Raw genomic sequence first — 13,328 nt, forward strand, 5'->3', positions numbered from 1 at the left:
CCACTAAGTCCACCGCATGACGTTGGGGCTCCACAGGCGGAGCCAGGTGCGATAGGGGCGCGTCTCCAAAACTTCAGCAACCAGTGGGTTCGCTCACCGGTGGATCTCTGGGCTGTACAAATTGTATCTCAGGGATACAAGCAGGAGTTCGAAGCGACTCCCCCCCGCCGTTACCTCAAGTCAGCCTTGCCAGCTTCCCCCAGGGAAAGGGAAGTAGTACTGGCGGCAATTCACAAGCTGTACCTCCAGCAGGTGATAATCAGGGTCCCCCTCCTTCAACAGGGAAGGGGTTACTATTCCACAATGTTTGTGGTACCGAAACCGGACGGTTCGGTGAGACCCATTCTGAATTTAAAATCCTTGAACACTTATATAAAGAAATTCAAGTTCAAAATGGAATCGCTCAGAGCGGTTATTGCAAGCCTGGAGGAAGGGGATTTTATGGTGTCTCTGGACATCAAGGATGCGTACTTGCATGTCCCCATTTACCCACCTCACCAGGAGTACCTCAGGTTTGTGGTACAGGACTGTCATTACCAATTCCAGACATTGCCGTTTGGCCTGTCCACGTCACCGAGGATATTTACCAAGGTAATGGCCGAAATGATGATGATCCTTCGGAAGAAGGGAGTTATAATTATCCCGTACTTGGACGATCTCCTCATAAAGGCGAGGTCCAGAGAGCAGTTGTTAGTCAGCGTAGCACTCTGTCAGGAAGTGTTGCAACAGCACGGCTGGATTCTGAATATCCCAAAGTCGCAGCTGATTCCTACGACGCGCCTGCTGTTCCTGGGCATGATTCTGGACACAGAACAGAAGAAGGTGTTTCTCCCGGTGGAGAAGGCCCAGGAATTGTCATCTCTGGTCAGGGACCTCCTGAAACCAAAACAGGTGTCGGTGCATCACTGCACGCGAGTCCTGGGAAAGATGGTGGCTTCATACGAAGCAATTCCCTTCGGCAGGTTCCATGCAAGGATCTTTCAGTGGGATCTGTTGGACAAGTGGTCCGGATCGTATCTTCAGATGCATCGGCTGATCACCCTGTCCCCGAGGGCCAGGGTGTCTCTGCTGTGGTGGCTGCAGAGTGCTCATCTTCTCAAGGGACGCAGGTTCGGCATACAGGACTGGGTCCTGGTGACCATGGATGCAAGCCTCCGAGGATGGGGGGCAGTCACTCAGGGAAGAAACTTCCAAGGCCAGTGGTCAAGTCTGGAGACTTCACTACACATAAATATACTGGAACTAAGGGCCATTTACAACGCCCTGAGTCAAGCAGAGCCCCTGCTTCGAAACCAACCAGTGCTGAGTCAGTCAGACAACATCACAGCGGTCGCCCATGTAAACAGCCAGGGCGGCACAAGAAGCAGGATGGCAATGGCAGAAGCCACAAGGATTCTTCGATGGGCGGAGAATCACGTGCTAGCACTGTCAGCAGTGTTCATTCCGGGAGTGGACAACTGGGAAGCAGACTTCCTCAGCAGACACGACCTCCACCCGGGAGAGTGGGGATTTCATCAAGAAGTCTTCACACAGATTGCAAATCTTCGGGAACTTCCACAGGTGGACATGATGGCGTCCCGCCTCAACAAAAAGCTAAAAAGATATTGCGCCAGGTCAAGGGACCCTCAGGCGATAGCTGTGGACGCACTAGTGACACCGTGGGTGTACCAGTCGGTTTATGTGTTTCCTCCTCTTCCTCTCATACCCAAAGTACTGAGGATAGTAAGAAAGAGAGGAGTAAGAACAATACTCATCGTTTCGGATTGGCCAAGAAGGACTTGGTACCCAGAACTACAAGAAATGATCTCAGAGGACCCATGGCCTCTGCCTCTCAGACAGGACCTGTTGCAGCAGGGGCCCTGTCTGTTCCAAGACTTACCGCGGCTGCGTTTGACGGCATGACGGTTGAACGCCGCATCCTAACGGAAAAGGGCATTCCGGATGAAGTGATTCCTACGCTGATAAAAGCTAGGAAGGATGTGACAGCAAAGCATTATCACCGTATATGGCGGAAATATGTTGCTTGGTGTGAGGCCAGGAAGGCCCCAACAGAGGAATTCCAGCTGGGTCGATTTCTGCACTTCCTACAGTCAGCGGTGACTATGGGCCTAAAATTGGGGTCCATAAAGGTCCAGATTTCGGCCCTATCTATTTTCTTTCATAAAGAACTGGCTTCACTACCTGAAGTTCAGACGTTTGTTAAGGGAGTGCTGCATATTCAGCCCCCTTTTGTGCCTCCAGTGGCACCTTGGGATCTTAACGTTGTGTTGGATTTCCTGAAATCCCACTGGTTTGAACCACTTAAGACCGTGGAGCTAAAGTATCTCACGTGGAAGGTGGTCATGCTGTTGGCCTTCGCTTCAGCTAGGCGTGTGTCAGAATTGGCGGCTTTGTCATGTAAAAGCCCATATCTGATCTTCCATATGGACAGGGCAGAATTGAGGACTCGTCCCCAATTTCTCCCAAAGGTGGTATCAGCGTTTCATTTGAACCAACCTATTGTGGTGCCTGCGGCTACTAGGGACTTGGAGGACTCCAAGTTACTTGATTTAGTCAGGGCTTCGAAAATCTATGTAGCTAGGACGGCTGGAGTCAGGAAAACTGACTCGCTGTTTATCCTGCATGCACCCAACAAGCTGGGTGCTCCTGCTTCAAAGCAAACTATTGCTCGCTGGATCTGTGGCACGATTCAGCTGGCGCATTCTGCGGCTGGACTGCCGCAACCAAAATCAGTAAAAGCCCATTCCACAAGGAAGGTGGGCTCTTCTTGGGCGGCTGCCCGAGGGGTCTCGGCTTTACAGCTTTGCCGAGCGGCTACTTGGTCGGGTTCAAACATTTTTGCAAAGTTCTACAAGTTTGATACCCTGGCTGAGGAGGACCTTGTGTTTGCTCATTCGGTGCTGCAGAGTCATCCGCACTCTCCCACCCGTTTGGGAGCTTTGGTATAATCCCCATGGTCCTTACGGAGTTCCCAGCATCCACTAGGACGTCAGAGAAAATAAGAATTTACTCACCGGTAATTCTATTTCTCGTAGTCCGTAGTGGATGCTGGGCGCCCGTCCCAAGTGCGGACTCTCTGCAATACGTGTATATAGTTATTGCTAAATAAGGGTTATCGTTATGAGCCATCCGTTGTGTGGGGCTCAGTTGTTGTTCATACTGTTAACTGGGTAAGGTTATCACAAGTTGTACGGTGTGATTGGTGTGGCTGGTATGAGTCTTACCCTGGATTCCAAAAATCCTTTCCTTTTAATGTCAGCTCTTCCGGGCACAGTTTCCCTTACTGAGGTCTGGAGGAGCGGCATAGAGGGAGGAGCCAGTGCACACCAGAAAGTACCTAATCTTTCTTTTAGAGTGCCCAGTCGCCTGCGGAGCCCGTCTATTCCCATGCTCCTTACGGAGTTCCCAGCATCCACTACGGACTACGAGAAATAGTTACCGGTGAGTAAATTCTTATTTTTTTGAATAGGTCGGAAACCCTTCCGACCGAAATCGGTCGGAAGCTGCCGTCTTTTCGACAAGACGGCAGCTTCCAACCGCTATTGAATACTCCCCTATGTGAGTAGAAGAAGGCGTGGCAAGTGTGATTGTATGCGATTACATTCCAAAGTCTCTGTGCTCACTACATCATGTATAACGCAACTGTGGTTGCCATTGTAATATAGTGACACTCAGCAAACTATAATTCATTAATAGCTGCTTGAAAGCCTAAGGAAATAAAGAACAACTCTGTGTTCTGCTCACAGTAATTTATGTGAAAATACACCCTTTTTTGTTTTCTTTAGAGGTGATTGAGCATTAAAGATTAATGGTAATTGTTCATCTCTGTATTGTAATATCTCACTTTCAATACTGGACACACAAACAATTGTATTTATGCATATGGGTAGATATCTAATCTTTATTACCATTCCAACAAGCAACAATGATCTATGTGATTCTGGCCTACAGTCTGTCTCTGTAGAAAGACAGGCACAGGAAAGCAAGAGGATCTTATAGGCCACTGATAAAGTGTATTAAAAATGTGACCACGTGAATATTACTGTTGCTTTAAGCCCACATTGCTTGTAGGTTATCCCCATTAAAGAACCTTAGCCATTGAAAATATATGCCACATATACATGTAACTGTATACAAAGCATCCTCTTAAACTGGGTACTCACTATACAGTTTTTTGGATAACGTTATGATCCACGATTGATCACGATGGTCATCGTGTAGTGTGTACCCCCACATCCACCAAGTTCACTGTTTGATAAATTGGGCAGTTGCATCGTCCTATGTGATGTGCTGTTCCACAGACGACATTTTGTTTCATGAAGCATGTAACACTATTTTGCATCATCGTACTGTGGATCGTGTAGTGTGTACGGCAATAGAATATATTGTTACATCACTTTGGATCCAGGCATTTATCAAAGATTATGGAATTTGTACACACTTTTTTTTTTTTTTTTTTTCCCTTCCCAGGGAAAAAAGCAAAATGTGTAAATAAAACCAAATGTATTTCTCTAGCATCCATAAGGGATATTGGGGACAGATTAGTACGATTGGTATAGACTGGTCCAAAGGAGCCAGTGCACTTTAAATTTCTTCAACTGGGTGTGCTGGCTCCTCCCCTCTATGCCCCCTCCCACAGGCAGTTTAGAAAAAAGTGCCCTCAGGAAGGGATGCACACTCTGCAAGCCCCAGAGTTTTTCTTCAAATCACTTAAACATTTATTTTGGTATGCTGTTTGGGCAACAGCATACCTGCGCCGTGGGTGTTAGGGGGGTATACGGTCACCGGCCTCATGAGGTGCAGAGCCGCTTCTCCGCTGCAGGACCACCGTCCTCAGGGGCTGTTTGTTCAGCGGGGCACTGCGACTTAGCTGTCGTAGCCGCAGCCTGCCGCACACCCCTAACAGAGCCTGAAGGTGATTGTCGAGGGGAGTACAAAACGGGGGCCCCAGTTCATTGTGTGGCAGAAACGTAGGTGAGGCATGCGGGTCCCTTCTGGGGTGGACCCGGGGATGCCCTTGTGTGAGACTGGCCGGAAGTGTGTTGTACCAAGCATTTATGTGAGGCTACACAGCCTGTGGAGACATAGCCACTATTAGTAGCTCCGGCGCCATAGCGTGGGGCGGAGCTACATCAGAGCAGGCTCAGAGGCATTTCGGCGCCTTCATCTGCATAAGCAGCAGCAGCCTCCTATAGCTTCTCCAGCAGTAGACGTCTCAGTCTCTTGCCTTTCTAAAAAGACGGGGCGCCCTGCTCTGGCTCTTTTATGGTAGAGGACTCGGGGCATAGGAAATTTGAGACCATTCTGAAAACTCTCTACACCGCTGCAGGTGTAGCTCAAAGACCGGTCATTGCTGGTTGCTGGATGACACAGGCCATTCATACATGGGCTACTCAGATTCAAAAGGGTCTTTCGGGTGATGTGACCTTGGTTACTACTGTAACTTTCCTAAAACACATTCAGAACACAGCAAGAGTCCTCCGTGATTGGCAATATAAATGCTAGAACCACTGCTATGGCTGTGTCTGCACGCAGAGCCATATGGTTGCGTCATTGTATGGCAGACGCCGACTCCAAACGTAATGTGGAATCTCTTCCCTTCACAGGTGAATGGCTCTTCGGAGCTGAATTGGACGCATGGATCTCCAAAGCTGCTGCTGGGAAATCCATGTTTCTTCATTCAGGGGCTCCGCCTGCTAGGCGTACCTACCCGGGACCGTCTACTCAGTCCTTTCGGACCTCCATATTTCAGTCTAGGGCCTGGGGTGCCTCCAATACAGCTAGAGGCTCCAGAGGTAAGCCTAAGAAACCAGCAGTTGCTGGCTCTCAGGAACAGAGCACCAGTTCAGCTTCCACAATGACTTCGGCATGACGGTGCCCACCCACCCCGAGGGGATCTCGTAGTGGGAGCTCGGTTACGTCACTACAGCCACGTCTGGAACGGTTCCTGCCAAGATGCCTGGATAAGGGACCGTATCTCTCAAAGGTTACAAGCTGGAGTTCGACGGTGCTCCTCCCCAACGATTTTTCAAATCAGGCTTGCCAGTTTTGGAAGATATGCGTGTTACTCTACTACTGGCCATCAACAAGTTGGTCCATTCCTAGGTCATTGTTCCAGTACCCCTGCTACAGCAAGGTCAAGGTTACTACTCCAGTCTGTTCGTAGTACCAAAACCAGACGGATCTGTGAGACCCATTTTGAATCTGAAGTCCTTGAATCCTCACCTGAAGGTTTTCAAATTCAAGATGGAATCTTTGAAAACGATGACTGCGGCCTGGAACAGGAATTCCTGGTGTCCCTGGATATCAAGGATGCCTACCTACATATCCCAATTTGTCCTTCTCATCAGGCCTATCTGCAGTTCGCGCTACTGAATGATCACTACCAGTTTCAGGCGTTGCCCTTCGGCCTGTCTACGGCTCCGAGGGTGTTCATGAAGGTGATGGTGGAAATTATGTTCCAGCTCAGACTCCAGGGGGTCAACATTGTCCCTTACCTGGACGATCTCCTGATAAAGCAAGTTCCAGGGAGCTTCTACTGCTCCATATAGCTCGCACTATCCAACTTCTGTCTCACCACGGGTGGATCCTCAATCTACAGAAGTCTCAACTGGAACCGTCTCAAAAGCTACTGTTTCTGGGTATGATACTGGATACTGTAGCTCAGAGAGTGTTCCTCCCGGAGGACAAAGTGAGAACACTTTAAGATATGGTTCGCATGGTTCTCCGACCTGCTCAAGTTTCCATTCAGCTTTGCATAAAATTGTTGGGAAAAATGGTAGCCTCGTACAAGGCGATACAGTTCGGAAGGTTCCATGCCAGACCCTTCCAATTGGACATCCTGAACAAGTGGTCCGGTTCACATCTTCAAATGCACCGGATGAGATTCACCTGTCACCCCAGGCCAGGATTTCACTCCTGTGGTGGTTACAGTCTTCCAACCTGCTGGAAGGTCGACATTTCGGGATTCAGGGTTGGATCCTCCTCATGATGGATGCAAGCATGAGAGGATGAGGAGCTGTCACCCAGGGGGCGCAGTTCCAAGGCAGGTGCTCTGCCCAAGAGGCCCTACTTCCAATCAACATTCTGGAACTTCAGGCTATCTACATTGCTCTGATTCAGGCCTCCCCTCTACTCAGGGATCGGGCGATCCAGATTCAGTAGGACAACGTCAGGGCAGTGGCATACATCAATTGAGAGGGAGGGACAAAAAGCAGGGCCTGCATGCGAGAAGTGTCAAAAATACTTCTCTGGGCAGAAAGAAATGCAAGAGCGCGGTCCGTGATTTTCATTCCAGGATGGACAACTGGGAAGCGGACTTCCTGAGTCGCCACAACCTCCACCCAGGGGAGTGGGGATTACATCCTCAGGTGTTTCAACAGATTGTTGATAGGTGGGATACCTGCAGATCGACATGATGGTGTCTCACCTTAACAAGAAGCTTCGCTGCTAGTGCTCGCAAACGAGACCCTCAGGCGAGTGCAGTGGATGCGCTGACGTCGCCTTGGCCTTACCGGCTGGTCTACCTATTCAACGGAATCGGAGGGATCCCAAGGGTGCTCCAGCGGATCAGACATCACAGAGTACAAGCAATCCTGATTGTGCTGGATTGGCCCTGAAGTGCGTGGTACGCAACTCTTCTGGACATGTCCATAGAAGACCCTTGACCTCTGCCGCTTTGAAAGGATCTTCTTCAGCAAGGGCCGTTCATCTACCTGGACTTACGGCAGCATCGTTTGATGGAATGGAAGTTGAGCGGAACATCCTAGCTCACAAAGGGCTTTCCAAAAAAGTCATTACCACTATGGTGCAAGCCAGAAAACTTGTGATGTCAAAACACTATCATCATATCTGGAGGAGATATGTCTCTTGGTGCGACAAACTCACGTATCCACCTGCAGAGTTTCATTTGGGATGTTTCCTCCGGTTCCGTTTAAGGTCCAGATTTCAGCTCTCTCAATTTTCTTTCAGAAGAAATTGGCTGTGTTGCCAGAAGTTCAGACCTTCTTATATGGGGTACTCCACCTGTAACCTCCCTTTGTGCCGCCTACAGCACCCTGGGCTTCGGATGTAGTGTTGAAATTTCTACAGTCTTCCTAGTTTGAGCCTCTGATGACTGTAAAAGATAGGTACCTCACGTGGAAGACCGTGATGTTACTGGCCCTGGCTTCTGCTAGACGCATCTCAGAATTTGGGACCTTAATGTGTAAAAGTCCCGTATTGGTCTTTTACGGGGACAGAGCGGAGCCCCGGACTAGACAGCAGTTCCTGCCAAAGTTGTCTCTGTATTCCACCTGAATCAACCTATTGTGGTTCCGTCCTGTTCTGACGCTTCGGCTCCTCTTTCAAGATCTATATCAGGCGCACTGCTCGGGTCAGGAAGACTGATTCCTTATTCGTGCTTTATGATGGGCAGAAAAAGGGTTGTCCTGCTTCAAAGCAGACCATTGCTTGCTGAATTAGGCTTACTATCCAACAGGCATATGTGTTGGCAGCCATACCTGTTCCTCTGCCTCTGAAGGCCCATTCTACAAGCTCAGTGGGCTCTCCTTGGGCTTCTGCCCGTGGAGTCTCGGCCTTGCAACTATGCCGAGCGGCTACCTGGTCGGGGAAGAACACTTTTGTGAAATTCTACAAACTTGATACCCTGACCAAAGAGTATACCGAGTTTGGGCAGGCAGTGCTGCAGCAGTCTCTGCATGTTCCCGCCCATTCTGGATGCTTTGGGACATCCCCATCGTACTAATCTCTCCCCAATATCCCTTATGGATGCTAGAGAAAATAGGATTTTAAATACCTACCAGTAAATCCTTCTCTCGTCGTCCATAAGGGATATTGGGGGTTATTCCGAGTTGCTCGCTAGCAGATTTTAGCAGCATTGCACACGCTAGGCCGCCGCCCTCTGGGAGTGTATCTTTGCTTAGCAGAATTGCAAACAAAAGATTAGCATAATTGCGAATAGAAAATTCTTAGCAGTTTCTGAGTAGCTCGAGACTTACTCCTGCACTGCGATCAGCTCAGCCCGTTTCGTTCCTGGTTTGATGTCACAAACACGCCCTGCGTTCGGCCAGCCACTCCCCTGTTTCTCCAGACACTCCCACGTTTTATGCTGGCACGCCTGCGTTTTTCCGCACACTCCCAGATAACGGTCAGTTTTCTCCCAGAAACACCCACTTCCTGTCAATCACACTCCGATCACTTCAACGATTAAATTTCTTTGTTCGGACGTGAGTAAATCTACTAAGTTTTGTGCTAAACTACTTAGCGCATGCGCACTGTGTACCATGCGCATGCGCATTTTTGCCTTAAACGCTCCGTTGCGAAAATCGGCAACGAGCGATCAACTCGGAATGACCCCCGTTGGGCGGTGACTTTCTGCAGGTTCTCTGTTATGTGTTACCTGTTCAGCTGTTGCTGTTTCTGTTGCCAGCCCGGTTATGTTATGGTGTGCTGGTGTGTAAATCTCACCACACTTATTGTTGTCATGTTCCTTCTCTCATATATGTCCTTTCTCCTTCGGGCACTGTTTTACCTATAACTGCCTGTGGGAGGGGGCATAAAGGGAAGGAGCCAGCACACCCAGTTGAAGAAATTTAAAGTGCACTGGCTCCTTTGAACCCATCTATACCCATCGTACTAATCTGTCCCCAATATCCTTTATGGACTACGAGAAAAGGATTTACCGGAAGGTATTTAAAATCCTATTTTTACAGTCAGTAGAGTAGGGTTTATGTTTAGACGTTGTGTGGCTTCTCGTTAAACAAGGGAGATGCGTTTGGTGAAAAACTTTCCATTCACACGGGGGAGTGCACTTGTTTCTCGCATCCTGTCATGCAGTCCTTTTGTACGGTAATGAGAGCCCTCTCTTTCATAGGAACCAGTTATGTCACTAATGCGTAAAGCTCTAGTGTATTGATAGGCTGCAATGTCATCAATATAGATATAGTCTCTGAAACGGCTGCCTTTATTGTGTGTAGCCTACGCAGAGCTTGCAGCTAAATTTAACAGATGATTTCTACGGGCTGTTTCTGAGTCAGGAAGAATAGTGTGAACAGGTGCAAACTGCGAGTTTCTACATACAGTGTAATCTCAGATGCGAAATTACTCATTTTTGCTTATGCCTTGCATGTTCTGAGTGGTGGCAACAAAGCAAACACAGAGAGTGTGGGAGTGTCGTGGGCGTGTATCTAAAGCAGTGAGCGATTCCGTATTCAGCATACAGGGAAGGGACGACTGATTCTGACAGATCTCTTGCTCCTAGCAATGGGTCTGATACTAGTCCTGTGGAATCTTGCATTAGCATAAGGTAATCAGGCTCCCATGCCTACTGGCAACTATAGCCACGTTGGGTGTGACTCCGAATCAGCCCCTGTACTTTCCAACTATTTACTCTTAACATCTCGGTAGGCTTCAAGTGTGGTCCATATGAAAAGCATCTGAATGTAGAATGCAGAGCAGTGAGGAAAAGCAGAACACTAGATTACAAGTCTGGGGAGCTCCTCCAAATAAGTCAGCCATGGGCAGCCTTTTAGTATATGCACATTTTTCCCAGAAGTCATCGTGTTTTCTCAGTATGTCTAATATTTGTTTGTATTTTCAGAGAGGAAGAAGGAGCAGAGCACTTAAGAAAGCGAAGCTCACAGCTGCCTTTCGTTTTTACAACTGGTGAGGCTGTTTTGTACGAGCCCTCGTTTCCTTTCCAAGGCCTAATGGTCCCCACACAAAATAAACTTAAAGGCTCTTCAACTAAAGGAACCCCTGCCAAAGCGACTTTAAATGAGCCCCCTGTCAATCCTGCATCTCTCCTGGGAGCCATGCTGCGGCAGGACGAGTCTGTGTACATTTGTCCACCAGCTCAAAACACTGTTTCTTTTGACAGCTTTTTCAAAGTCTCCACAGATGAACTAAGCAGTAACTTTACCAGTGTTTGGCATGACAATCTGATACCCATAGCAAATAACAATATGAAGCAAGAGGAAGCAACTTTTTCCCAAGGAAAGAGTGCAGACCCCATTCCAGAGGGAAAAAACAACGAGCTTTACAATATTATGAGGACTTTGGGCATCAACTTTGATGATCTGGAGATGATACAGCAAGACGACGAGTTTTTCCGAAGTGAAATTGAATATCCAGATATTGGGGAGATTGATGTGGCAGATGAAATTCTGTCTTATGTTCAGGATTCTCTCAACAAAAAGTCAGATTGCATGTTTATGAACCCACTTCAGCAATTGCCATGTGAGCAAGACTCCAGCAGTGTAACACAAGACAACTTGGACACGTCACAGATGCATCAGCCAAACCAAGTGATGCCACAACAGCTGTGTCATAAAATGAAACACATGCAAGTCAATGGCATACTCACAAACTGGAACTCTGTGAGTGGCAGCGCCCCTTACCAGGAACAGCCAAGTGAACAGTATGTTCCCAGCCTCAACAACATGGCTCCAGAATTTTACAAAGCTGAACTCAGCAGTGCTCCATTTGTTTGCAAGGAGGAATATATGCCTTACCCGGAGTCGCTGCCCGCTGTGGCACTGCCGGCTAACCTTACACAGATAGACTTTGATCTTGGAAACGTGGAACAATCAATGTACCCTGCTCCTTCAAACTTGGATGGCTTCTTGGAATGTTTATCACAGACACCTGAAATCCAAGATTGTGGCTTAAATGCACAGACAGTAATGATGACTTCCCAGCCTTGCTATTCTGGTGCTGTGTCTATGTATCAGTGCCTACCGGAGCCCCAGCCGTCCTGTCTGAATCAAATGCAGTATAACACAGTGATGCCAGCTCAGCAGCAGTTGCTAAACAAAGTAAGCTCTACTCAACAATATGTACATACATAGAAAAGTTACAGATCTAGATTAAATTCTCCCCATGTACATCCAGACCTGAGAAGGTATATATTCTGGATTTTACAAAAATCTTATAAGTGAAATAATGTTACTTGGAGCAAACCTTGGTAAACATACATAGCATACAGTACAAAAAAGTTATTGACAGATGTGTCCTCGTATATCTAGCCTCAATATGCCATGTGGTGAGAGACGCATGGCTTTGCATCTTTATTCACATCTGTACGATGTGCCAAAACCGTCTAACGAGACTGCACTGATATGCTATGCGACACTTGTATATCTGTGTGCGACTGAGTCTGAATCTGTATGCAAAGCACATCGGAATGTAGCGTGAAAAAAGCTGCTTAACCGTAGTACTTTGTATACAGATACAGACACCATCGCACACAGATAGACATATTATATCAATATAGTCTCATGAAGTGGTTTTGTCATTACATTGAGACGAAGACGCACATTCGCATGAAAAGATGCAAAGAAGACACTCTGTGCAAGTACAGGACCTGGCAATCCAGGAAGGGATGTTTGGCATGACTGCAGCAATAGTGTATTGACATGTATATGTGCAAGACGTTGGCATAAATGTTTGCATTAAATTATTCTAATTCTTTTACAATCATTTTATTTGTTGTTGCCTGGATTAAAGGTAAATATCACTTTAGTGTATTGCTGCATAATCAGTATAAAATTTGATATTCGCAACATAACCGTGGTACGCGCTATCTAGTATCACAAATCCATTTTTATTTTTATTTTTTTGCTTTACTCTTGTGCATTTGATGGAATGTAATGTACTCCTATGGAAAGCCTCAAAATGTGGATGGGGCAGAGGGGGTAGCAAAGGAAATAATATTGCGAGCAACCAATTCGTGTGTGTGTGTGTGTGTGTGTGTGTGTGTGTGTGTGTGTGTGTGTGTGTGTGTGTGTGTGTGTGTGTGTGTGTACAGGTTTTTCTCTAACGTCCTAGTGGATGCTGGGGACTCAGTAAGGACCATGGGGAATAGACGGGCTCCGCAGGAGACTGGGCACTCTAAGAAAGAATAAGTACTACTGGTGTGCACTGGCTCCTCCCTCTATGCCCCTCCTCCAGACCTCAGTTAGAATCTGTGCCCGGAAGGAGCTGGGTGCATTTTAGTGAGCTCTCCTGAGCTTGCTATTAAGAAAGTATTTTAGTTAGGTTTTTTTATTTTCAGAGAGCTTCTGCTGGCAACAGACTCTCTGCTACGTTGGACTGAGGGGAGAGAAGCAAACCTACTAACTGCGGCTAGGTTGCGCTTCTTAGGCTACTGGACACCATTAGCTCCAGAGGGTTCGAACACAGGAACTTAACCTTGGTCGTCCGTTCCCGGAGCCGCGCCGCCGTCCCCGGAGCCGCGCCGCCGTCCCCCTCGCAGAGCCAGATGACAGAAGCCGGCGGATGAAGCAAGAAGACGTCAAAATCGGCGGCAGAAGACTCCTGTCTTCACA

At 47.8% G+C, this 13,328-nt stretch overlaps 1 protein-coding gene across 1 annotated transcript in view; it reads left to right on the forward strand.

Moving 5' to 3' along the window:
- Nucleotides 1-13,328, forward strand: part of AHR (aryl hydrocarbon receptor) — a 229,663-nt gene that overhangs the window by 201,783 nt on the left and 14,552 nt on the right. The window contains exon 10 of the mRNA XM_063921737.1: nucleotides 10,601-11,816. Coding sequence (XP_063777807.1) covers nucleotides 10,601-11,816 — 1,216 coding nt within the window. The remainder of the gene's footprint in view (nucleotides 1-10,600; nucleotides 11,817-13,328) is intronic.

This window comes from Pseudophryne corroboree, chromosome 5 (genome assembly GCF_028390025.1).
Source record: "Pseudophryne corroboree isolate aPseCor3 chromosome 5, aPseCor3.hap2, whole genome shotgun sequence".
NCBI lineage: Eukaryota > Metazoa > Chordata > Amphibia > Anura > Myobatrachidae > Pseudophryne > Pseudophryne corroboree.